This window comes from Myotis myotis, unplaced genomic scaffold (genome assembly GCF_014108235.1).
Source record: "Myotis myotis isolate mMyoMyo1 unplaced genomic scaffold, mMyoMyo1.p scaffold_m19_p_6, whole genome shotgun sequence".
NCBI lineage: Eukaryota > Metazoa > Chordata > Mammalia > Chiroptera > Vespertilionidae > Myotis > Myotis myotis.
The window spans coordinates 99,075,429-99,102,964 of NW_023416368.1; the positions used below are offsets into that span (position 1 = coordinate 99,075,429).

The 27,536-nt window shown below is 39.7% G+C and overlaps 1 protein-coding gene across 5 annotated transcripts in view; it reads left to right on the forward strand.

The window, feature by feature from the left end:
* The window catches only part of CNOT6 (CCR4-NOT transcription complex subunit 6), a 68,545-nt gene that overhangs the window by 33,912 nt on the left and 7,097 nt on the right, over nt 1-27,536 (forward strand). For 3 of the 5 annotated variants that reach the window (XM_036312538.1, XM_036312537.1, XM_036312540.1), the window contains 9 exons: nt 3,102-3,288; nt 4,857-4,942; nt 14,785-14,889; nt 14,971-15,039; nt 16,261-16,418; nt 16,994-17,148; nt 17,726-17,880; nt 19,028-19,267; nt 26,508-26,710. In XM_036312538.1, coding sequence (XP_036168431.1) covers nt 3,102-3,288; nt 4,857-4,942; nt 14,785-14,889; nt 14,971-15,039; nt 16,261-16,418; nt 16,994-17,148; nt 17,726-17,880; nt 19,028-19,267; nt 26,508-26,710 — 1,358 coding nt within the window. The remainder of the gene's footprint in view (nt 1-3,101; nt 3,289-4,856; nt 4,943-14,784; nt 14,890-14,970; nt 15,040-16,260; nt 16,419-16,993; nt 17,149-17,725; nt 17,881-19,027; nt 19,268-26,507; nt 26,711-27,536) is intronic. The other 2 variants (XM_036312535.1, XM_036312539.1) reach the window with 2 other exon arrangements.

The following is a 27,536-nucleotide window of genomic DNA, read 5'->3' on the forward strand; positions in this document are numbered from 1 at the left end:
TCTTCCACTTGTTTATATCTTCTATCTCTTTTTTCAACGTCCTGTGGTTTTCCGAATACAGGGTTAAGTTTATTCCTAAGTATTTTAATATTTTTGTTGCAATGGTAAATCAGATTGCTTGTTCTGTTTCTCTTTCTGAAAATCATTAGTGGTATATAAAACAGCCATCGATTTTTGGGTGTTGATTTTGTATCCTGCTACATTGACAAATTCATTTATTAAATCTAATAGTATTTTGGTGGAGTTTTTAGAGTTTTCTATGTACAATATCATGTCATCTGGAAAAATGAGAGTTTTACTTCCTCCATTCCAATTTGGATGCCTTTTATTTCTTCTTGTCTGATCTCTATGGCTTGGACTTTCAGTGCTATGTTAAATAAGAGTGGTGAAAGCAGACAGCCCTGTCATGTTCCTGTTCTTAAGGGAAATGATTTTAGTTTTTGCCCATTGAGTCTGATGTTGGCTGTAAGTTTGGCCTTTATTTATATGGCCTTTATTGTGTTGGGATATGCTCCCTCTATTCCCACTTTGCTGAGCGTTTTTATGAAAAATGGCTGTTGGATTTTGTTGAATGCTTTTTCTGTGTCTGTTGATATGATCATGTGTTTTTTGTCTTTCAATTTGTTTATGTGATGTATCATGTTTATTGATTTGCAAATATTGTATCAGCCTGACATTCCTGGAATAAATCCCACTTGGTCATGGTGTATGATCTTTCTAATGTAATGCTAGATCTGATTTGCTAGAATTTTATTGAGGATTTTAGCATCTATGTTCATCAGGGATATTGGCCTGTAATTCTCTTTCTTTGTAGTGTCTTTATCTGGTTTTGGAATTAGGGTAATGCTGGCCTCATAAAAAGAGTTTGGAAGTGTTCCCTCCTTTCGGATTTTTTTGGAATTGTTTGAGGAGTATAGGTGTTAGTTCTTCTTTGAATGTTTGGTAAAACTCCCGTGAAGCCATCCAGACCTGGGATTTTGTTTGCTGAGAGTTTTTTGATTACTACTTCTATTTCATCAGTTGTTATTGGCCTATTCAGGTTTTCTGATTCTTCCTGATTTGGTTTTGGGAAATTGTATTTTTCTAGGAACTTGTCCATTTCATCCACATTGTCCATCTGTTTGGCATATAGTATTTTCTTACAATCCTTTGTATTTCCATGGTGTCAGTGGTTACTTCTCCGCTTTTGTTTATGATTTTTTATTTATTTGGGTCTTCTCTTTTGTTTCTTGATGAGTCTGGCTAACAGTTCATCAATTTTGTTTATCCTTGCAAAGAACCAGCTCTTGGTTTCATTGATTTGGGGGTGGGGGGGGTATTGTTTTTTTAATTTCTGTCATTTATTTCTACTCTAACCTTTATTTCCTTCCTTCTACTTATTCTAGGTCAGTGATGGTGAACCTATGACACGCGTGTCAGAGGTGACACGCGAACTCATTTTTTTGATTTTTCTTTGTTAAATGGCGTTTAAATATATAAAATAAATATCAAAAATATAAGTCTTTGTTTTACTATGGTTGCAAATATCAAAAAATTTCTATATGTGACACAGCATCAGAGTTAAGTTAGGGTTTTTCAAACTGCTGACACACCGAGCTCAAAAGGTTTGCCATCACTGTTCTAGGTTTTTCATGATGTTCTCTTTCTAATTCTTTACGTTGTAGGCTTAAATAATCTATTGTTGATTTTTCTTGGTTTTTTTGAGGTAGGCCTATAGTACTATGAATTTCCATCTCTGGAATGTGAAATCTATCCTATATAATAAAAGGGTAATATGCAAATTGACCCTAACAGCAGAACGACTGGGAATGACTGGTCACTATGACACACACTGACGACCACGGGGCAGATGCTCAATGCAGGAGCTGCCCCCTCGTGGTCAATGCGCTCCTACAGGGGGAGCTCTGCTCAGCCACAAGCAGGCTGATGGCTGCCAGCACAGCAGTGATGGCAGGGGCCTCTCACGCCTCCTCAGCAGTGCTAAGAATGTCTGACTACAGCTTAGGCCTGCTCCCCGCTGGCAAGTGGACATTCCCCTAGGGCTTCTGGGCTGCCAGAGGGATGTCTGACTGCCACCTTAGGCCCGCCCTAAGCCAGCAGGTAAACATCCTCCGAGGGGTCCCACACTGCAAGAGAGCACAGGCCAGACTGAGGGACCGCCCCCCCCCCCCCCCCCAGTGCACAAATTTTTGTGCACCGGGCCTCTAGTATATATATAAAAGCTTAATATACCAAGTGTCTGACCAATGGGTCAACCATGCAGTCGACCGCTAGACCAGTTGCTATCATGTGCACTGACCATTTAGGACAGACGCTCCGACCAGTAGGTTAGCTTGCTGCTGGGGTCCAGCTGATCAGGACTGGGCAAGACTGGCACAGCCATGCCCTGGAGCCCTCCCGTGGTTTCTCCCCAGCCTCTAAAATATTTCTTCTAATTAGTTTCCTTTCAATATGCATGAATTTGTGCACTGGGCCTCTAGTGTTCTATAAATGTGTATTGAATCCATCTGATTCAGTGTTTCCTTGTTAAGTTTTTGTCTGGAAGATCTATCCAGTGAAGTCAGCAGGGTGTTAAAGTCCCCTACTATGACTGTATTGTTGTCCATCTCTCCCTTAAAGTCCTCTGGAAGTTTTTTATATATTAGGTGCTCCTATATTGGGTGCATATATGTTTATCAGGGTTATATCCTCTTGTTCAATTGATCTCTTTAGTATTATGTATTGACTGACCATTGTTGTCTCTTGTGGTGGCCTTCATTTTTGAAGTCTGTTTTGTCGGATACAAGTATTGCTACCCAGCCTTTTTTTTTTTTTTTTTTTTTTTTCATTTCCATTTGTATGGAAATTTTTTTTCCCATCCCTTCATTCTCCTCCTGTGTGTCTTTGATGTTCTGAGGTTTGTCTTTTGTAGATAGCACATAATTGGATCGTGGTTTTGTATCCATTCAGCTACCCTATATCTTTAGATTAGAACATTCAATCCATTCATATTGAAAGTTATTATTGATAGGTACTTACTTATTGCTATTTTAATTCTGTATGCTTATGAGATTATAGAGAATACTATAATCTTTCCCCTATTTTTGTTATTGTTTTTACAGGAAGAGTAAGAAGCTTAAGCTCATCTTTGTGGTCACTAACTCACCTGACAGCTTTGCATCTGAGTGACAATTTCCTGTCCCGTATTCCTTCAGACATTGCCAAGCTTCACAATCTGGTGTATCTGGACCTGTCCTCAAACAAAATCCGGAGTTTACCAGCAGAACTCGGAAACATGGTATCACTCAGGTATGCAGATTCAACTTAGTACCTAACTGTATACCCCTTAAAACACAAGAGAGTGTTTACCTTAGAAGAAACAATACTCAGTTTGATGGTATTTGACCAAAAGTAAATATAACTATCCTTTATATAAGGTTTTCTTAGAAAATTGAATGTCAACTAATAAATAATAAATCAAGAAATCCATGGTCTAAAATTTGTTTTATTGCTGTTTTTTATAATATACTTCATTCTTGAGTCAAAATTTCTTAACAAATGGGGGTAAACAAATAGAAGGCACTGTGTTAATCTCACATATGCAGTCACCTATGACAGTTCTGGTGCTTTCCCCCCACTACATTATGGGCACTTCATACAGGGCTCAGGAAACCATTGCCAGTTAGTGAAACCTTTTCGGTTATTTCAGGGCATGTATGCATAATAGTAATAAAGCCTGGACTTGAGAAAAGCTAGAATTAGGCATTGAATTGGGGGACTATAGTTTGGAGTGTAGGATTGGATGGGATATGGAGTTGCACAGAGTTCAGTTAGGAATCCTGACTTTGCCATTTTCAACTTGTGTGATTTGGGACAAGTTTCTTAACCCCACTGCGTGTTTCCTCATCTGTAAAGTTGCTGTAAAACCTACCTGCCAAGACTGAGATTAGAGATATTTGAAATAATAATTAAAAAACAACTCAGCCTAACTGGTACATACTGTATCTTACTCTATTGCTGTCTTCAGTCCAGCCTTTTTACATTTTTTTAGGTTTAATTATTGAGTATATACTATGATCCTTTCTCCTAAATCGGTGATGGCGAACCTATGACATGCATGTCAGAGGTGACACGTGAACTCATTTTTTTGGTTGATTTTTCTTTGTTGAGTGACATTTAAATATATAAAATAAATATCAAAAATATACATCTTTGTTTTACTATGGTTGCAAATATCAAAAAATTTCTATATGTGACACGGCACCAGACTTAAGTTAGGGTTTTTCAAAATGCTGACACACCGAGCTCAAAAGGTTCACCATTACTGTCCTAAACCAAATTTACTTAAAGGACCTTTTTTCTATCAGTAGCTATTTTGAGTTGATATTACATGATCATCTTCATTCTCTTTTAATAATTCACATATTAGACTGCTTTATCATTTTTATAATTTTCACTTTCTTAAACGTGTATAGTAGGAGACTCTACATGAGCTAGACCAGTGCTGCTCTCAGGATGATTGTTTAGACTGCCAGTTTGCAAACTAATACAACATGTGAGAGAGAGTTTATATCTTTTGAATCTAATACCCTTAAAAAATTGGGGCTTCTATTTTTTTGGTCTCCCCACCCACCACCCATTTCATTTATTTAGCAACTCATTGTTTCCCTGTATTTTACAAATGTATTGGTTTGTAGAAGTTTGGGTTTTTGTGTTTTACTACATAGGATTTGAGAAGCACTGTATTAGACATTGGAATATAATATGAAATTTTGTCAATTTTAGGAGCTTATATTTCTAGAAATCATATTGTTGATTTTAGCTGTTAGTTAAAGGTTAATATGTCTGCTGACTACCTGGAAATTTTACATCAACAGGGAACTCCATTTAAATAACAACCTGTTACGAGTTCTACCTTTTGAGATGGGGAAACTGTTTCAGTTGCAGACTTTAGGCCTAAAAGGTATGACTTCCCATATTTGTGCTTATTTTGGTTTGTGTATACAGTGGGACCTTGACTTACGAGTTTAATTCGTTCCGTGATGGAGCTCGTAACTCAAATTACTCCTATGTCAAATCAAAAGTGAATGAGTGAGACATGTGATGCTGGGCTGATGTTGTGGCGTTCACTGTGACGTTCGCTGCGCCAACTAGCGGTGGGGTATCTGAAGCTGGCTTATAACCCTAATTTTAGCTCACAACTCAAAGCAAAAAATCGGCCAAGAGACGGCCCATATCTCGAAAAACTCATTAGTCAGGACACTCGTAAGTCAAGGACCCACTGTATGTGTGTGTGTGTGTGTGTGTGTGTGTGTGTGTCTTTGAGTCTAATGAAGCCGTAAGAGGGAATCCTTTTGCCTGGGGATTTATGGGCTAAGTCTTGCCAGGACTTCATCAATTTCTTAAGCACATGGAGTAGTTTTCTCTCTTGTCCACCTATAAACTGTCTACTAGTTTTTGTATTATTTTTACTCCTAGTCTAGCATTGCTTTTCTAGCCTTTGTTTCAAACGCCTCTGTTCTGGTGATACATTGCTGAGGTTATACTTCTTTTTTTTTTTTTAATTAAGTCTTTATTGTTCAGATTATTACATTTGTTCCTCTTTTTTCCCCCCATAGCTCCCCTCCACCCGGTTCCCACCCCACCCTCCACCCTCAACCCCCCTCCCCATGTCCTCATCCATATGTGCACGATTATTGTCCAGTCTCTTCCCGCATCCCCCACACCCCTTTCCCCCCCAAGAATAGTCAGTCCACTCCCTTTCTATGCCCCTGATTCTATTATATTCACCAGTTTACTCTGTTCATCGGATTTTTATTCACTTGATTTTTTAGATTCACTTGTTGATAGATACGTATTTGTTGTTCATAATTTGTATCTTTACCTTTTTCTTCTTCTTCCTCTTCTTAAAGGATACCTTTCAGCATTTCATATAATACTGGTTTGGTAGTGATGAACTCCTTTAGCTTTTCTTTATCTGTGAAGCTCTTTATCTGACCTTCAGTTCTGAATGATAGCTTTGCTGGATAAAGAGTAATCTTGGTTGTAGGTTCTTGGTATTCATCACTTTGAATATTTCTTGCCATTCCCTTCTGGCCTGCAAAGTTTCTGTTGAGAAATCAGCTGACAGTCATATGGGTACCCCTTTGTAGGTAACTGAGTTTCTTTCTCTTGCTGCTCTTAAGAGTCTCTCTTTGTCTTTTGCTCTTGGCATTTTAATTATGATGTGTCTTGGTGTGGTCCTCTTTGGATTCCTTTTGTTTGGGGTTCTCCGTGCTTCCTGGACTTGTAAGTCTATTTCTTTGACCAGGTAGGGGAAGTTTTCTGTCATTATTTCTTCAAATAGGTTTTCAATATCTTGCTCTCTCTCATTTTCTGGCACCCCTATAATTCTGATGTTGGTACGCTTGAAGCTGTCCCAGAGGCTCCTTACACTATCTTCGTATTTTCGGATTCTTTTTTCATTTTGCTTTTCCGGTTGGGTGTTTTTAGCTTCTTCGCATTTCAAATCTTTGCCTTGATTCTTGCAGTCCTCTGGTCTGCTGTTGGGAGTCTGTATAATATTCGTTATTTCAGTCCGTGTATGTTTAATTTCTAATTGGTTCTTTATCATAACATCGAGGATCTCATTAAGTTTATCAGCGGCTTCTAGACAGTTCTTGAGAGACCTTAAAAGTGTGGTTCCGAACTGAATATCCTCCATTGACAGTTTTGTCCTATTTCTTTGTCTCCGCATTTTTTATGCTTTCTTGGTGCACCCCCTAGTGGTCTTTATGTGCAGTCCTCCTGTAGTTAAGCCTTGATTGTTGTGGTTAATACTAGGGGGATTTGACCTCCAGGCCAGCTGGCTGTGAGAATCAGCTGTGTCTGCAGTGGGAAAACTTCTGTCCTCTAGGGAGGTGCTAATCTAGCCTTTGCCTGAGGCTATCTGGCAAATGGCTCTGCGCAGGGCTTGGGCAGGGCGGATGTATCGCTCATGCTCGGGATCAACAGGGTGGGCCGGAGAGAGCAGTTATGGCGGCTCTCAGTTCGTCCCTAGGGGCTCTGCCTCACAGAGTCCCAGCAACCGCTGCAAACCTCGGAGAGAAAGCTGCCTTCGAGTTCCGACTGAAGCCAGACAGTCCCGCTTCTCCCGTTTGAGTCTGGGTCCCTAGAGACTCGCCCGGATCTGGAGCTCATAATCTGAGACTCCCTCCCGATTGAAAGCACCAACCGTGCCCTCCGCCGCCAGCCCGCTCCGCGCGCACTCCGAACCTGAGTATTTCACTTCAGCACTGTGCCTCCTCTGAGTCTGGGTATGATATTCTCTTTCCTCCTAGTTGTAGAATTTCCACTCAGCCAGCCTTCCTGTGGTTCTGGATGATGTCCATTCCGTCTTTTAGGTGTGTTTGGATTTGGTTGTTCAAGGCAGCAATCTCCGGCATTAACCTATGCCGCCATCTTGGTTCAGACCAACTTTATTTCTTCCTTTACAATATGTATACTTTTTGTTTTAACCTTCAGTCGAGAATATGTTCATTTTTTAACTGATTTTAGAGAAAGAGGAAGGGAGAGAGAAAGAAGCTTCGATATAGAACATGGATAGGTTGCCTCCCATATGCACCCCAACTGCAGTCTTTTTGTGTATGGGATAATGCTTCAACCAAATGAGTCGCCAAGCCAGGGAAATGTGTGTGTGTGTGTATATATATATATATATTTATATATATTTATATTTATATATTTATATTTATTTTCTTGCCTTATTGCATTGATTTGAACTTCTAGCACCCTTTTTGTTGAATGAGAGTTGTGAGAGCAGATATCCCTTCTTTTTCCCCAACTTGGAAGAAAGTGTTGTGTCACTACTAAGTATAATGTTAGCAGTAGGTATTTTGTAGGTCCTCTTTCTCAACTTAAGGAAGTCTCTCTATTCCTCTTTTTCTGAGAGTTTTTAATCATGAATGATTGTTCCTTTGTCAACTGCTTATTAATATGCATCAGGTGAGAGCTCATGTAATTTTTCTTCTTTAGCCTGATAATTGTTTTCACATATTGAGAACCAGACTTGAATTCCTGTATAAGTCCGACTTGGTCATGGTGTACAAATTTTTTATACTTTGCTGACTTTTGTATGCAATATTAGCTTTATGAAATGAATTTGAAAGTGTCCCTCATCTCTTTACTGGAAAAGATTCTGTGGAATTGAAGTTAAATGTTTGGTGGAGTTTTCCAACTTAACAATCTGGGCCTGGAGATTTCTTTCCTGGTCATTTTTAAATTATGAATTTATTTTTTTAATAGGTATACAGCTATTCAAATTGTCTGTTGGGTTTTGATAGTTTGTGTTTTTCAGGGAAGTAGTTCATTTTCTCTGTGTTGATAAATTTATGTTGAGTTGTTCATAGTATTCCTTTATTCTGTTCGATTTCTGGATGTCCTCTTTTATTTTTAACATTGGTAAATTTTGTCTTCTCTCTTTTTTTTCTTTGTCAGTTTTGATAGAGGTTTGTCAGTTTTATTGATCTTTTCAAAGAAATGGCTTTAAATTTATTTTTCTCTTGTTTTTAATGTCATTGATTTCTGCTCTTTAGTATTTTCATTCTTTTTACTTTGGGCTTATTGTGTTATTTTTCTCTAGGTTCTTAGGATGAGAATTTGGATTTAATGAATTGGAACTTTTTCTCTTGTACTATATGTGTTTTTAGTGCTGTAAACTTCCCTCTTGGCACAGCTTTAGCTGTATCCAGCCACAAATTTTGATATGCTGTATTTTTATTTTCACTAGCTCAATGCATTTTTTAAGTAAATCTTTATTGTTCAGATTATTACAGTTGTTCCCCTTTTTTCCCCCCATAGCTCCCCTCCACCCAGTTCCCACCCCACCCTCTGCCCTTCCCCCCCCCCCCCCCCCCCCCCACTGCCCTCATCCATAGGTGTATGCTTTTTGTTGCCAGGTCATACACATGGAAAATGTAGCTATTTCCATCCGCAACGTGTCCCTGTGTTCGGCCTCACAGGGACCGTCTCAGCCTCACAGGGGCCATCGCAGCCTCGCAGGGGGCACCGCATCCCACGTTGGGGGTGAAGGTGTGAGACAAGCTCCTCTCGCTGTCTCTCCTGTTGCTCCCTTGCGTATCGCCGATGTTGGAAGTTTCTGAGAGCAGTCTGCAGGTGCTGGACATCATACTTTAACTGGTCAACACGAAGTTTGGCATTCTGTCTTTTGTTGGGCGGCTCCTTGCTGGACAAAATCTCCAGGCATTCTTGCTGGCTGAATATCTGGTATGCTTGCTTGGATTTCGTTTTCTACTAAGTGCACAGACTGCTTGTCTGCCATCTCCTGGCGTCCCGTGTGAGACTGGATCTGGTGGGCCTGTTTGTGCGTTTGCTGGTACAGCGGTTCCATGTTGCCGGCCCAGCCGGGTCCGGTACTGGCTTCCTCCGAACCTGATTCTGCTTCTTGAGTGTGCCCCTTATGCGTGCAAGGAGTTGAAATCTGCAGTTTGTTGGGTTAAGCTGCAAAAGCGCAGGTGGTTCCTTTTGTGCCACTGGCACAGCTTGGGTGGGGATGTAAATTGAGTAGGGCTGGGTCTCAGGGAATCACCAGGGCGTAGCAAACAGCAATGGCGACTCCTCACCTCTCCGTCTCCGAATCCCCGAGTGCCGGCGAGCAGCTCCGTGAGAAAGCCACTCTCGCTTTCCGACCCACTGCCAGGCCATCCCACCTCTCCCCATAGGGGTCTGGGACCTCAGAATCCCGCCCCAAACAAGCTCAGTGGATTCGAGAGTTTGTAACCCCTTTCGATTGAAAAAAACCACACATCCAGTTGCAGCTCGCCTGGCGCATGACTCCGTACCTCTGTTCTTGGCGCCTCTGCATATCCTACTCAGTCTCAGTGCTCTTCTTTCTTTCCTTCCAGATGTAGAACTTCCACTGGGCCAGCTTTCCCATGGCTCTGAATGACAGCTGTTTTGTCTTATAGTTGTTATTTTCAATGTTGTTGTGGGAGGCAGCATGCACAGGTGTGTACCTTATGCCGCCATCTTGGTTCTCCAGCTCAATGCATTTTAAAATTTCTCATGAGACTTTCTCTTTGATTCATGGCTTATTCTGAATTTCAAAGTGTTTGCAGATTCTCCTATTGTCTTTCAGTAATTGATTTTTAATATGATTCTATTGTGGCTAAAGAATACATTCTGTATGATTTCACTTCTTTTAAATTTGTGAAGATTTGTTTTATGGCCCACAGTATGATCTACCCTAGTGTTTGTCCCTTGGGCACTGGACAAGAATATGTATTTGTCTTTTATTGGGTAGAATGTTCTATAAATCTCTATTTGATTCTATATATTAACCTAGAGTCTATTAGATTGATGACACTGTGGACTTTTTTGTCTAGTTCTATCAAGTGTTGAGAGAGGATTAATGAAATCTCCGATTATAATTATAGATTTCTCTATTGTCCTTTCACTTCTATTAGTTTTTGCCTAATATTTTTCAGCTCTGCTGCTTGGTGACTACACTTCCAGAATTGCTATGTCTTCTTGGGGATTGACCTTTTAACATTACGTAATGGCACTCTGGTGATTTTACTTCCTCTGAAATCCCTTTTATTTTATGTTAATGTAGCCACTTCTGCTTCTTTAATTAATATTTGTATGATTTATATCTTTTGCCATTCAACTCACTTATATTGTTGTATTTGAAGTAAGTGTCTCATGGACAGTGTCTACTTGCATCATGTTTCCTGTGGATTACTTGAACATCTTTTTACATCTCCATTTTGTTTTGTATGTAGTGTGTTTGAGTTATCTATTTGTATATCTTTTTAGTTGTTGCTGTAGATATTGTTTTAAATATATACCAGGGTCCCAGTGCACAAATTTGCACCTTGAAAGGAACTGTGTGCCGCGAGGCTGCAGTGGGCACAGGGTGGGTCTCGGCCCATCCCCCATGCCCCCGCCGTGGCCCCAGTCCCCTTCCTGCCAGCTGCCCAGTCGCTCCTCAGGAGCAGGGGGAGGTGGTGAGCCCTCGGGCAATCAGGGCTGACAGCCACTGCTCACCCCTCCTGACGGTGCCAAGCGATCGCGGCCAGCAGTGGGTGTGAGAGGCAGCTGCTGGCCCCAATCACCCTTCAGGACCAGGGGAGGTGGAGGAGCCCTGAGGGATGCTGGAAGCAGGTGCAAGCACCAGGCAGGACCGTGGGGCATGGGAGCAATGAATTTTCCGTAACTACCAGAGGCTCGTCCCAGTGACAGCACCCGGCATCCCACCTTGGTCTGGTGGTCAGCGCATGTCATAGTGACTGGTTGTTCAGTTGTTCCACCATTCGGTCTATTTGCATATTAGCCTTTTATTATATAGGACAAGTCATTATAGTCTGCTGGTATTATCATTTTACTAGTTTGAATGAAGTATAGAAACCTTAACTTTTTTTTAATGACTTTCTAGTTTTACCCCTATTTATGATATAATTGTCTTACATGTTTTCTCTACATACATTTAGAAACAAATCAGTGTTATAAGAAATGTTTTAACCACCAAAGATGATTTAGAAAATTTAAAGTAAGGAAAGCTCCCCTCCCCCAGCCCCTTCCTAATGTTTTAAGGTTCCATCTTTTATCATTTCCTTTCTATTTAGAGAATTTCCCTTAGTGGTTCTTTAGGGTAGATTTATTGACAACAGGTTCTCTTAGTTTCTGAGAATGTCTTTATTCTTTTTCTTCACTCCTAAAGGATATTTTCACAGTATAGGATTCTAGATTGATAGTTCTTTTTTTTCTTTTTCTTTTTTTTTTTAATATATTTTATTGATTTTTTACAGAGAAGAAGGGAGAGGGATAGAGAGTTAGAAACATCGAGAGAGATCGATCAGCTGCCTCCTGCACACCCCCCACTGGGGATGTGCCCGCAACCAGGGTACATGCCCTTGACCAGAATCAAACCTGGGACCCTTGAGTCCGCAGGCCGACGCTGTATCCACTGAGCCAAACCGGTTCGGCTCTTTTTTTTCTTTAGCACTTGAAAAATATTGTGCCACTTTCTTCTGGGCACTGTAGTTTGTGACAGTAAATCAGCTCTTATTCAAATTGTTTTCCTCCTCCAGGTAAGTGTCTTTTTTTCTCTATCTTCAAAAATTTTTATTTGTCCTTAGTTTAATTTTCATGTGGTTTGGTATGGATTCCTTTAGTTTTTGGTGTATTGAGGAGTTTTCAGCCATCATTTCCTTGAGTACTTTTCAGCTGTGTGCTCTTTGTTCTCTGCTTCCATGACTCTGAGGTTTTTATTTTATTTTTTATTTTAATATTTTCATTTCTTTTGTGTGTGTTTTGTTTGTCAAAATTTCCTTTTTCTTTACTGAGTATTTTTTCATTTATCTCAGGCATGTTTTTCATGCTTGCTGTGTTTTTATCAGATCATTCTAATAACGATTGGAATCTTATATCTGTCTTTTTTCATTCAATTTGAAATCTTCCTGGTTCTTGGTATAATGAGTAATTTTTCACTTGAAACTGGACATATTCATAGTCTGTTGTGTTAATTTAAATCTTCTGGTTTTGCTGGCTTTCTCTAACACTGCACTGGCAGGGAAAGTTAGGGACACTATCTCCTTACTGCCAAAGGAGGTAGGAGTTCAGATTCCCCCTAGCCTCTGTTGAGGGTCACATGCATGGAGATGACAGTTTGGCTTTCTGTGTGGTCTCCATAGTTACTGCATTGAGGTGACCTCATTACTGCTGGGCAATGATAAAAATCTTGCCTCTCCTTGGCCTCCTCTAACATCCCCAGAAGGGATGTGGAGAGCCGCCCCTTTACTGTGGGTTGAGCTAACACCACAGGATGGAGGAGGAAGTCTTAGTACCCAGAGGGGATAAAAGTCCCAGCTACCTACTTGGGGCTCCTCTTTACTTTCTCACAAGTTTCTTTGGTGTCTAGCAGAAGCAGAGCTGTTATTATCCGAAGGTTTTGTCTTGTTAGGCTGTGCTTTCCTGGTCCTTTGGCTTTTGTTAGGATTTTTTTTTTTTTTTTTTTTTCTGCACACGATGGTGTTTCTGTGTTGCTGGCTTCCTCAATTCCGCATTTGGGATATATGGGGCAAAAATTAAGCCCATGGAGTTCACCACTAAATGTTTCTTAGGTCCGGGTTCTCTACCGTTCTGCCTTCTCACCACATTTCAGTCTTATGTTTGTTTATACATAAGACACAGGCATTTTATTTGTGCTTAACAGGAAGAATAGGGGAAAGTATGGCTACTTTCCAGAAGCGACTTCTTTTATTTACGTCAAGAACATGTTTTAATTTCAGAACTGTGTTGTTCTTAACTTGACCCTGTGTACATGGGTGGGCAAAAGTAGGTGTACAGTTGTGAGTATGCAAAATAGTTTATTCTTGTATTATTTATTAATTTTTGTATTATAACTGTACACCTACTTTTGCCAACCCTTATATATAGGGTGTCCCCCAAAAATGTATACACACTTTGAATAACTATAAAGGCAGTGTTTATTAACATACATTTCTTTTTCAAAATGTAATAGAATCTACAGACATTGTATATACATTTGGGAGGGAGGGAACACCCTGTATTACTTTTCCGGGCAATGAAGAGCAGATTAATTTGACATTTAAATGAATTCCAAAAAGCAAGCATTCATTGGGGGAAACACACCATTTGGCTTCATCTGCATTTATTAGAGTCACATATAGATGCTGTGTGGGGGTGGTTTTTAGTTTATTAAGAAAGATCTTAGAAGGGAGAATCACATAGTTATAAGTAGTAGTTGCCTCTAAATATTTTGCACTAGAAAGTAGTAAAAAGATAACCTTATTCTTGGTGTAGTTATAATGAGCTGCTTACATGGTACTGAGACGTTTTTAGTTGACTTCATTTTCTCAAGCTTTCTTTAACAAGTGGTTACAGCAACTCTCAGGTTATGACTATACCTGTCTCAGAGGATTGTGACTAAAAATTTCAGAGCTTTGGTCGCTATCAAGGACTGTACACATATGATACTGCTGTAACTTGTCCTCCTGCAAAGACATACTCTACACTTATAGGAGCACATTTTTACTGTTATAATTCTTAGAATCCTGGAATATTAAAATTAAAGAGATCTTATATGTTAATTAATGTCAAAAATAATTTGGGAACTTCTATAACAGGGGTAACTCAGCTGTTATGAAGGATACTCGACTATCTCAAGAGCAGGGCATTTCATCTTAAAGAGTTTTAATGTTTACCAACCTCCTATGTGCATAAGAAGTCCCTCTGAGAGGATTGAGACTCTTGCTTTTGTTTTCATTTGTGTCACTTAAGAAATAGTTGTTGAATTTACGGATGGCTCACAGTCCTGGGTTTTTTCCCCTTCTTTAGTGACAGTCTTGTCTGCCTTATCTTGTTACTTTATTCAGTAGAATTTTTTTTAAATCTAGGGACCAGACTACATACGTTTTTTAGGAAATTTCTTGTTATTATATTGGCTATTATTTTCCCTTGCCCAGTCCTTCTCCACACTCTTTCCCAATCCATTTTCACTTGCTTCAGATCATTATGAAAGTATTGATAAGGCAGGGCACTATGAGGTATCTTCTACATTGGCATCATCCATTAATAATAAGTTTTGGATACCTCTGTAGAAGATGGTGTAAATAATTTCTACTCTTCACATAAAAAAAATAAATATTTTTTTCTGGTTTGGTATGTTACTAGTAACTATATGCATTGTTATAGATGACCTGATAACTTAGGTATGTTTTTCCATTTTAAAATATTTTAGTACTTGACTTGGTTTTATTTTATCCATTCTAAAAATATTTCCAGGAAATCCACTTACCCTGGATATATTGAACCTCTATCAGGAACCAGATGGAACAAAAAGGCTACTTAACTACTTGCTTGATAATTTGGCAGGTACTGCAAAAAGAAGTAAGTGGTCATTTATTTAAACCATTTTTTTAGGAAGACATGTAAGAATATTGCTTAATTTTGTGTTTAATATTCTACTAGTTTCAACAGAACAACCACCTCCAAGATCTTGGATTATGTTACAAGAACCAGACAGAACAAGACCAACTGGTTGGTAGCCTTATTTTTTAACGCTTATTTTTATTTGATATTTATAAACCTAACAATATTGTTGCCGTGCTTTAGATTATAGGCAGTGTAACAGTAGAGTGCTTATACTTAATCTGGTCTGGGAGTTAATAATAAAGACTTAATTCTTGCTCACCTGGCCTCTCTGTCACCCTATAAAAAGTATGCTATCCAGCAGTGCTCCTCGGCCAGAGGTGATTTTATTCCCCAGCGTCCACTTGGCAATTATCTGGAAGCATCTCTTGGTTGTCACACTGGGGAAGTGCTCCTGGCATCTCAGAGATGCTACTAAGTACCCTGCAGTGCACAGCCCCCACAGTGCAGAGTTTATTCACAGCGTCAGTAGTGCTACTGTTAAGAACCTTTCTGATAAAGTATTGATCAAATTCAGTTATAATGAATATACAAAAATCTTTTTATATTGGAAGTTTCTAAACCCTAGTATGTTCCAAATGTAATTGATAATTCAAAATTGAAAGATAGCCAAAACTTACTTGAGAGTGAAATTGAATTAATGAACTCTGATTTTCTTTTAACTTAAATTGAATGAAAATAATTTGGGCTCAGCCAGTGTGCTCCGTGGTTGAAGCATCAGCCCATGAACTAAGAGGTTGCTGGTTTGATTCCCTGTCAGGGCACATGCCTGGGTTGCAGGCTTGATCCCCAGTGGGGGGTGTGCAGGAGGCAGCCAGTTGATGATGTCTCTCTCTCATCGATGTTTCTGTCTATCACTCTCCCTTCCTCTCTCTCCAAAATTCAATAAAAACATTTTTTAAAAATAAAATAATTTGGGAACTTGTAATAAGATTTGGTCTGTGATACCCCTTTCCTCTTTGTGGATTAATAATCATTGCTCTATAGAAGAAAACTAGACATGTCTATTAAGAAAAATAACTGTTAGATTTCCACATTCTGCATTAACAGAAGGAGCACAAAAATGAGGAGCCCTGGTCTTAGAGGCTGAGAGCTCAAGATCTTAGTCTTACCTTAGGAACCTTTTGTTCATACCTCTGTGGCAAGTAGTACATCATTTCATAGTTTGTTCATGTATATGTCCTTCCTCATCATTTGACTGTATTTATATTCGACTTTATTGAATATATGGAATCAATAAAGTCAAACAGCATTTAAGTGAAGACTATTGAAAATAACTGTGCTTTATTTCTGCCACGTGTTGAATAAGTAAAGTTATCTTTCCTACAGCCTTGTTTTCTGTCATGTGCTATAATGTTCTTTGTGATAAATATGCGACCCGGCAGTTGTATGGCTACTGTCCGTCCTGGGCACTAAATTGGGATTACAGGAAAAAGGCCATTATTCAAGAAATCCTGAGCTGCAATGCTGATATCATAAGTCTTCAGGTAAGTCATCAGAAGTGTATTTGTTTAAATTGCACAAATGCCCCAGCATTGATAAAGCAAGGTGCAACCTGGGAATGCATTCCACATTTGAAGTCACACCTTTAGCGATTCTTAAAATAGTGGCTTTTTCTGTTTTTAGTGAATCCTGGAAGAATTCACTGCCTGCTTTGTTCTGTAGCACTGTGCTGCCAAATTAAGCAAATGGGTTAAGCTGGGTTTTAAGCATTTGCTATGACAGCTTAAACACTCACCTTTCCCTTCGTAATGCCCCTGCACGCTATTTTTTAATTGGGTGGCAATGTTTCTGAAATTGTGGTATTGTCAAGGTATGATTTTGTTTTACCACCAGTGATAATAGATTAGCGCATAGTGGAAAGAGCATTAAACTTGGGTGCACAGTAACTTCAAGTTCTCAGTCCATCTCTCATAAGATACATGACCCTGGGCGTCACTTTCTGCAAATCAGCCTTTTGACGTGATTTTAAGCTCTCAAACGACATATATATGTGTATGTAAAGTTACTGTATGTGACTGATTTTGTCTCATGAATAACTTTGCTGTTGACCATTTCTCAGGAGGTTGAAACAGAACAGTACTACAGTTTCTTTCTGGTAGAACTGAAAGGACGTGGCTATAATGGATTCTTTAGCCCTAAATCGAGAGCTCGGACAATGTCAGAACAAGAAAGAAAGCATGTTGATGGCTGTGCGATATTCTTCAAGACAGAGAAGTAAGTCATCGTCTTTTAAAAAAAGAAATGTTCTCTCTTTGCAGGGTGGGGACCAAGAGGATGGAAATCATTTGGCAAATGAGAGAATGAGGCATTCTATTATTACTTACGAAAACAGTACTTTTTACTTTAGAGGGTTTTATTTTGAATCATTAGAAATAATCTATTTTGGAGACATGTTGAAAGTGCTGCTGTTTCTTCAGGTGTTTAGTAGGGTTTAACTCCAATTGTTCATTGAAACACCTTGCATTTAATATTCCCTGCAGGATTCTTAAACCCATAATTTGGAAAACAATATTTAAAAATTACAAGATGAAATATTCCAACATAAAACCTAAACAGAAGATGACTACATTATCCTAAGTTGTGAAGGTTAAAATCAAGATGTTATCAGTAACAGACTGAGAACAACTTTAAATGGGTGTGGGAAGCATGGTGTTAAATGTGGAGGATTTTCCATAATGTGATTCACATGCCATTATATCTAAGGAAGTTTGAAAAAAACAGCATTTCCCACAAAGCTAATATCCTTATATTCCCAATTTTATGTGTGTTTGTGTGTTTGTTTTTGTTTTAGATTTACTTTGGTTCAGAAACACACTGTTGAATTTAATCAGCTAGCAATGGCAAATTCAGAAGGGTCTGAAGCTATGCTGAACAGAGTTATGACAAAAGATAACATTGGAGTTGCAGTACTACTAGAACTTCGAAAGGAATTGATTGAAAAGTCATGTGAGTGATCTCTTCACTTCCTGTAAAATTGACCTCCAAAATTTAATAGGAAAAAAGAATTCATTATGTAATAATAGTCTTGTTTAACACCTGAAGAAACTCAGTAAGAATTTAAATCATTTCTAAACTATCATATCTCATTTTCTCTACCAAAAAGCTTAAGGTGAGCGAGCATTGCCAAGCAAAGCATTTCAAACCTTGAAATGCATAAAGCTCCCAAGAATTTTTCACATAAAAGAAAGGTTGAAGTAATAATTAGTTAAAATAACTGTTCAGAGAGAACTCCGTGCACTTCTGTAATTTCTTGGCAGCAAGGATATTCTGTAAGCAAACTTCTCTTCCTGACCCACTTGTAATCATTATTTTAAAGGTCTCAAGTTTTGGAAAAATCAACCACTTATTTCAAGTTAAATAAGAGTGGCATTCATGCTGAGAACTGACATTTCTGTCATAGGAACAGTTGGAACTGGGGTTATTCAACCTGAAGGATAGGAAGATGGAACTTAGTGACCATCATAAATACAGCTAAGGAAGAGAGTAGATTTAATTTTGTGAGGCTTGATTTAGTACATCTGAATTAAGACCAGAAGTTTCAAGGAGACACAACTATTTAAAAACCAAGCTGATCCAAATAAAATGGGCTGTTTTTGATCAAGTAATGAATGCCCTAAGTTACAACTACACAACCTGAGGTTTAAATGACTATTTCTCAGGTTTGTTGTAGGCTAGATTAAGTCATTATGTGAGAGATTATTAGGTCAGTTTTATTTATTTATTTTTTTAAATATATTTTATTGATATATATATATATATATATATATTTTTTTTTTTTTTTTTTTTTTAGAGAGAGAGAGAGAGAGAGGAAGGGAGAGGGATAGAGAGTTAGAAACATCAATGAGAGAGAAACATCAATCAGCTGCCTCCTACTGGGGATGTGCCGGCAACCAAGGTACATGCCCTTGACCAGAATTGAACTTGGGACCTTTCAGTCCGCAGGCCGACGCTCTATCCACTGAGCCAAACCGGTCAGGGCTATTAGGTCAGTTTTAGAGTCCTTTTTTATTCCTAAGACTCTGAGATATTTTTGCTTTTAGGCTCTATAAGAATATGTTGGTTGATAGAGGGGTTCTGTCTGTTTTCTTTTTAGCTAATACAGCAGGAAAGCCACATCTTGGGACAGAAAAACAACTTATTCTCGTGGCTAATGCTCATATGCATTGGGACCCTGAGTACTCTGATGTGAAGTTAGTTCAAACGATGATGTTTCTCTCAGAAGTGAAGAACATTATTGATGAAGCCTCACGAAGCCTCCACTCGAGCGCATTGGGAGAACTGGGAAATATTCCACTGGTATTGTGTGCAGATCTTAATTCTTTGCCAGACTCTGGTAAGAAAAGAATGTTCGTCTATGTAGAATGCTTTTTGACTTCAATGTTTTTGTAACGTATTGTTTCTGATATTCCATATTTAGTGAAAACAAATTCAGTTTGTAGTGGCAGCTGTGAATCAAGTTTAAAAATTTTTTTGGAGTAGGGGGACCATTTTGAAAATGAAATAGTATTATGAAACCTCAGGAGGAAGGACATTAATTATCTTTGAGAAACACATAGGTAATAACTTGGAATAACTCATTAAAGAACATGTCATTTTGTTTTATTATCCCCAGGATATACAGGTGTTGTTGGCAAAAGTGGGTTTACAGTTGTTCGTATGGAAAATAATACAATAAGTAATACCAGAATAAGCTCTGTTTTGTGTACTCACAATTGTAAGCCTACTTTTGCCTACCCCTGTATATAATCCAGACTGAAAGGGTTGTAAGACAGCCTCTTTGGAATTCCAACATGTAATATGATGCAGTTTAAATTTGACCATATATTACAGGATCTCAAATTTTGGTAGGCTTGATTAGAAAAATCGACTTGGGGTGGAAATTGAAATTCTTCATTTACATAGATCAGGCAAGTGATTTTAACAAAAAAGAATAGGGATTTTTATTTTTATCACAAAGTAGAAGAATACAGAAAGCCATATTCTTGAAAACTTTTCCATAGATGGTACAGTGAATAAACCATCCTATATAATAAAAGGCTAATATGCAAATAGACTAAACAACAGAACAACCGGTCGCTGTGATGCGGACTGTCCACCAGGGGGCAGATGCTCAAAGCAGGAGCTGTCTCCTGGTGGTTAGTGCGCTCCCACAGGGGGAGTGCTGCTCAGCCAGAAGCCAAGCCAGGCTTACAGCTGGCGAGCACAGTGGTAAGGAGCCTCTCTTGCCTCCGCGGCAGTGCTAAAGATGTCCAACTGCCAGCTTAGGCCCGCTCCCACCGCTTAGGCGGACATCCCCCAAGGGGTCCCAAACTGCGAGAGGGTGCAGGCCAGGCTAAGGGACCCCACTCTCCCACCCCCAGCTCACAAATTTCATGCACCGGGCCTCTAGTAACCCTTATAATATCAAATCTAACTACAGTCAAACCTCATTTCTTGGACATCTCCCCATCTCCACCAAATTGTTCACAGAAAAAATGTCTCCATTGTCAGGTTTTAGACCTGACAACCCTTTCATGCTGAATGGGTTAATGGTTAAAGCATTCTCTCCAGCATGACAAAAAGGAGAGAATGCTTTAAAACATAAAAAGAGGGCATCAAAAGTGCTAATGTTGCTAAGGGTATGAAAGAAGAAATGATCACAGGCCATTGAAGGGATCGAAATCCTGTTGTTGATTTGGATAAACAAAAGCAGTCACTGACAGCCTTTTGCAGGCAGTGCTATATGAACAAGCAAAGATGCTTTGTGCTGACGTATCAAAAGACACCCCTTGAACGAGTGCTGAAAGTGATTCCTTTAAGGCTAGTGGTGGGTGGTTTGATAAATTTAAGAAAAGAAGTTTTTGTTTATAGATTAGACATGTACTTTATATAAGAAAGGTTAAAACGGAATCATTTGGGAGTCTGGAATAGGTTCGTTCAATTTACATTATTTCTAATGGGAAAAAGTGATACCGTTTTCGAGCAAATCACTTCTCGAACAGCCTTTTGGAATGAAGTAAGTTCGAGAACCAATGTATTTCCTTTTTTTGTATTTCAACTCCTTCTATCTAAGATTCATAATTATTTAGTCTATCTCATCAAGCTATCTGGGGATTACTAGGACTGAAGCAGTTGAGGATTATCCCTTGGCAATTTCTCTAAAATGCCTACCACCCTGTTCAGCTACAAAGTATCCTAGGAGCAAAGAGAGACTTGCCAAATCATACAGATTTAAAAATCCATTTCAGTGTTAAAAAACAATATTTTTCCAATTGAAAAATGGGCAAAGGACCCAAATAGACACTTCTCCAAGAAGGATATACAAATGGCCAATAGACATATGAAAAAATGTTCAAGGTCACTAATCATCAGAAAGATGGAAATTAAAACTGCAATGCGGCATTGCCTCACACCTGCCAGAATGGCTCCCATCAAGAAAACAACAAACACCAAGTGCTGGTGAGCATGTGGAGAAAAGGGAACCCAAGTACACTGCTCGTGGGAATGCAGACTGGTGCAGCCACTGTGACAAATAGTCTGGAGTTCCTCAGAAAATTAAAAATGGAGCTGCCTTTTGACCCAGCCATCCCACCTCTAGGAATATATCCTAAGAAACCCAAAACACCAACCTGAAATATATGCACCCCTATGTTTATAGCAGTGTTCTTTATAATAGCCAAGATCTGGAAACAACCCAAGTTCCCATCAGTGGATGAATGGATAAAAAGCTGTGTTGAAAACCAAGATGACGGCATAGGTTAACGCCAGAGTTTGCTGCCTCAAACAACCACTTCAAAAATACAACTAAAAGGCAGAATGGACATCATCCAGAACCACAGAAAGGCTGGCTGAGTGGAAGTTCTACAACTAGAAGGAAAGAGAATAGCATACCGAGACTCAGAGGAGGTGCAGTGCTGAAGTCAAATACTAAGGTGCGGAGGTGCGCGGAGCGAGCTGACGGCTGAGGGCGCAGTTATCTGTTTCAATCGGGAGGGAGTCTCAGGCTCTGAGCTCCAGTTCCAGGTTAGTCTCTAGGGACCCAGACTCAAACGGGGGAAGCGGGACTGTCTGACATCAGTCGGAACCCGAGGGCAGCTTTCTCTCCGAGGTTTGCAGCGGTTGCTGGGACACTGAGAGGCAGAGCCTCTGGGGACGGGACTGAGAGCAGCCATAACTGCTCCCTCTACCTGCCCGCCCTGTTGATCCCTTGGGACCCACCCCGCCCAAGCCCTGAACAGAGGCATTTGCCAGATAGCCTCAGGCAAAGGCTAGATTAGCACCTCCCTAGAGGACAGAAGTTCTCCCACTGCAGACACAGCTGATTCTCACAGCCAGTTGGCCTGGAGGTCAAATCCCTCCCAGTGATACCTACAACAATCAAGGCTTAGCTACAACAAGACTGTGCACAAAGACCACAAGGGGGTGCACCAAGAGTGTCTACCTCAGGTAACTGGGACACTTAGCACAGAAAGCCACTCTATCGACACAGCGAAGCATAAAATATGCCGAGACAAAGAAACAGGACACAAATGACAGAACTGGAGGAAAGCAGGCTGCTGGATATAGAATTCAAAACCACACTTTTGAGGTCTCTCAAGAGTCTTCTAGAGACTGCCGATAAACTTAATGAGATGTACAAGAAATCTAATGAGACCCTCGAGGTTGTGATAAAGGACCAATTAGAAATTAAGCATACACTGACTGAAATAAAGAATATTATACAGAATCCCAACAGCAGACCAGAGGAGCACAAGAATCAAGTCAAAGATTTGAAATGCGAAGAAGCAAAAAACACCCAACTGGAGAAGCAAAATGAAAAAAGAATCCGAAAATACGAAGATAGTGTAAGGAGTCTCTGGGACAGCTTCAAGCGTACCAACATCAGAATTATAGGGGTGCCAGAAGAAGAGAGAGAGCAAGATATTGACAACCTATTTGAAGAAATAATGACAGAAAACTTCCCCTACCTGGTGAAAGAAATGGACTTACAACTCCAGGAAGCACAGAGAACCCCAAACAAAAGGAATCCAAAGAGGACCACATCAAGACACATCATAATTAAAATGCTAAGAGCAAAAGACAAAGAATCTTAAAAGCAGCAAGAGAAAGAAACAGTTACCTACAAGGGATACCCATACGACTGTCAGCTGATTTCTCAACAGAAACTTTGCAGGCCAGAAGGGAGTGGCAAGAAATAGTCAAAGTGATGAATGCCAAGAACCTACAACCAAGATTACTTTACCCAGCAAAGCTATCATTCAGAATTGAAGGTCAGATAAAGAGCTTCACAGATAAGGAAAAGCTAAAGGAGTTCATCACCACCAAACCAGTATTATATGAAATGCTGAAAGGTATCCTTTAAGAAGAGGAAGAAGAAGAAAAAGGTAAAGATACAAATTATAAACAACAAATACACATCTATCAACAAGTGAATCTCAAAATCAAATGAATAAATAATCTGATGAACAGAATGAACTGGTGATTATAATAGAATCAGGGACATAGAAAGGGAATGGACTGACTATTCTTGGGGGGGAAAGGGGTGTGGGAGATGCGGGAAGAGACTGGACAAAAATCGTGCACCTATGGATGAGGACGGTGGGGAGTGAGGGCGGAGGGTGGGGCGGGAACTGGGAGGAGGGGAGTTATGGGGGGGGGGGAAGAGGAACAAATGTAATAATCTGAACAATAAAGATTTAATTTTAAAAAAAAACAACCCTGCGGTACATTTACACTATGGAATGCCATGTGGCTGTAAAAAAAAGAAGAAACTCATAACAGTTGTGACAGCATGATTGAAACTGGAGAGTATTATGCTAAGTGAAATAAGCCAGTCAGAGGAAGACAAATGCCGTATGATCTCACTTATATGTGGAATCTAATGAACAAAATAAGCTGTTGAACAAAATAGGACCATAGGCATGGGTACATGGAGTAGACTGGCAGATCTCAAAGTGGAGGGTAGGGTGGGGACTGGAAGAAATTAACCTAAGAGCATATATGCTTAGCCCATTGACACAGACAGCAATGTGATGAAGGCTGATGGGAGGTGGGCAAAAAGGGGAGACAGACAAAGATGGGGGGAAACGGGGACACCTGTAATAGTGTCAACAATTTTAAAAAACCAACAGTATTTTAATAGCAAACACAGGGAAAATCTCCAACCTTGCTAAATTTTTTAAAATATATTATTTATCCCTAGCCAGTTTATCTCAGTGGGTAGAGCGTCAGCTACAGAGTGAAGGGTCCCAGGTTTGATTCCTGTCAAGGGCACATGCCCAGGTTGTGAGCATCCAAGAGGCAGCTGATCAATGATTCTCATCATTGATGTTTCCCTCTCCCTTCCTCTCTGAAATCAATAAAAAGATATTTAATAAATAAATAAATAAGGCAACATGAATACTACCCTATTTCTTTTTAAAAGAGGAAATGGGAGGGAGGGAGGGAGGGAGGGAGGGAGAGAGAGAGAGAGAGAGAGAGAGAGAGAGAGAGAGAGAGATATCAGTGATGAGAATCATTGATTAGCTGCCTCTTGGATGCCCCATACTGGGAATTGAGCCTATAACCTGGGCATTTGCCCTAACCTGGAACCCAACCATGACCTCTTGGTTCATAGGTAGATAGATGCTCAACCACTGAGCCACTCTGGCTGGGCCAACCTTGCTAATTAAATGGAAACTAAAATAAATGTTTGTTGAGCTCATCTTGTGCTTAGGAAATTGGGGAAATAGTGTTCAGGGATGGTGAACTTGCTTTGTAACTAACTGGTGGTATTCTCTTTCATAGTTGCCACTATCCTATCTAATAATAGACAAAGATTGAAATTGACCGTACCTTTGCTACTCCTCCCATCGGCTAATCAGTGAGATATGCAAATTAACCAACAAAGATGCGGTTAATTTTCATACGAAGGCGCGAAGTGGCGGAGTGAAGACTGAAGGCGCCTCTGGCCGCCGGAGCTGCAAGAGGCTTGGAGGCGCCTTCGCTGCCGGGTGCCGGAGGAAAACCGGTGCCGGCGGAAAACCGGTGCCGGCAGCCAGGGGAAGGGAAGGCCTATTGCACGAATCTTTTCGTGCAACAGGCCTCTAGTATATAATAGGACGATGAATCCTAGTCTTGGTATTTTATACCAAGTAAATAATTTAGCCTAAGTAGAAATCTACATACTAAGATGTTGATTATGGTGTTAATTCTTTTTAAAAAGTAGAAACAGGCTGAGTTTTTAAAAAAGGAAAGGAGCCGAAACCGGTTTGGCTCAGTGGATAGAGCATCGGCCTGGGGACTGAAGGGTCCTAGGTTCGATTCCCAGGCATGTACCTGGGTTGCAGGCACATCCCCAGTGGGAGATGTGCAGGAGGCAGCTGATCGATGTTTCTCTCTCATCGATGTTTCTAACTCTCTATCTCTCTCCCTTCCTCTCTGTAAAAAATCAATAAAAAATATATAATAAAAAAATAAAAAAGGAAAGGAAACTAGTTTTAATAAAAGTTATGCTCCAGCTCTGCCTGTTGTATTGTATAACCATTTAAAAAAGGTAGCCCTAGCCAGTTTGGCTCAGTGGATAGAGTGTCGGCCTGCAGACCAAAGGGCCCCAGGTTCAATTCCAGTCAAGGGCACATGCCTGGGTTGTGGGCTTGGTCCAAAATGCAAGAGGCAGCCAATCAGTGATTCCCTCTCATCATTGATCTTTCTTTCTCTCTATTCCTCTCCCTTTCTCTGTGAGATTAATAAAAATATATTTTAAAAATAAATAAAAATAATGAAAAAGGTAATTCAGTGTAGCTCCGTGGTTGAGTGTCGACCTATGAACCAGGAGGTCATGGTTCAATTCCCGGTTAAGACATATGCCTGGGTTGTGGAATTGATCCCCATTATGGGGCGGGCAGGAGGCAACAGATCAGTGATTCTCTCCCGTCATTGATGTTTCTTTCCCTCTCCCTTCCTCTCTGAAATAAATAAAGATATATTTTTAAAGGTAGTTGAGACTACACATAGTTCATGTGAAACAGTAAAGCGAAGAATAAAATATTCAGTATATTATGATTAAAACCATGTACAAATGATTTAAAAATATTTTTATTCATTTCAGAGAGGGAGGGAGAGGGAGAGATAGAAACATCAATGAAAGAGAATCATCCATCAGCTGCCTCCTTCAGGCCCCACACTGGGGACCTAGCCCACAACCCAGGCATGTGCGCTAAGAATTGAACCGTGATCTCCTGGTTCATAGGTTGACGCTCAAGCACTGAGCCATGCCGTCTGGGCATGTACAAATGGATTTAGACAAGTTCTGGCAAATGTAAAAACCCATTTTATTTTATGTGCCTCAGACATGAAACAGCTCTGGCCACTGACATAGGCATCAAGCTAGGATGAACTAAGGACTATACATGTCCTTTGCCCCTGATTGATATAAGAGCATCGTCACCAATCAGGTGTCTCATTGCCAGGGATTCAATACCCATTTTAAAAAGTGGGAAGATTTTAGAAAGTATAATATAAAACTACTTACAATTGAATTATCTTTTTAATTATGTTTTATATAGCATAAGTTATACTTGACCTTGTAAAAAGTCCATTTATTTTCATTCTAGGTGTTGTAGAATATTTGAGCACTGGTGGAGTAGAAACAAATCATAAAGACTTTAAGGAACTGAGATATAACGAAAGTCTTACGAACTTTAGCTGTAATGGCAAAAATGGGACAACCAATGGAAGGATCACTCATGGTTTCAAGTTAAAGAGTGCCTATGAGAGTGGCCTGATGCCTTACACCAATTACACGTTTGATTTCAAGGTGAGTTTTGAAATTAGTAAACTTGTAAAAACTTTATTTTTAAAGGAGAGTCTTATTACTTTGTCAAGTCTTTAAAATGTGAATATTTGTTCAGTTTAGGCCATGTTGAGTTGGTTTACAGAAATATTCTAGATAACTTAGAATTATTTCCAGTGTAAGAAATCAGATGAAATAATAATAGTAAATCCTGAGTTAACTGTCTCATCCTTTGGGGCCAATTATGTTTCTTATAGACAATGCAAAGCTGGATTTGCCATACCACAGGCCCTCAGATAATGTCACGTCATTTTTTATTATTATTATTATTAAATCTTTATTGTTCAGATTATTACATTTGTTCCTCTTTTTTCCCCCCATAACTCACCTCCTCCCAGTTCCCACCCCACCCTCCGCCCTCACTCCCCACCCACTGTCCTCATCCAAAGGTGCACGATTTTTGTCCAGTCTCTTCCCGCATCTCCCACACCCCTTTCCCTCCCAAGAATAGTCAGTCCATTCCCTTTCTATGTCCCTGATTCTATTATAATCACCAGTTCATTCTGTTCATCAGATTATTTATTCACTTGATTCTTAGATTCACTTGTTGATAGATGCGTATTTGTTGTTCATAATTTGTATCTTTACCTTTTTTTTCTTCTTCCTCTTCTTAAAGGATACCTTTCAGCATTTCATATAATACTGGTTTGGTGGTGATGAACTCCTTTAGCTTTTCTTTATCTGTGAAGCTCTTTATCTGACCTTCAATTCTGAATGATAGCTTTGCTGGATAAAGTAATCTTGGTTGTAGGTTCTTGGCATTCATCACTTTGAATATTTCTTGCCACTC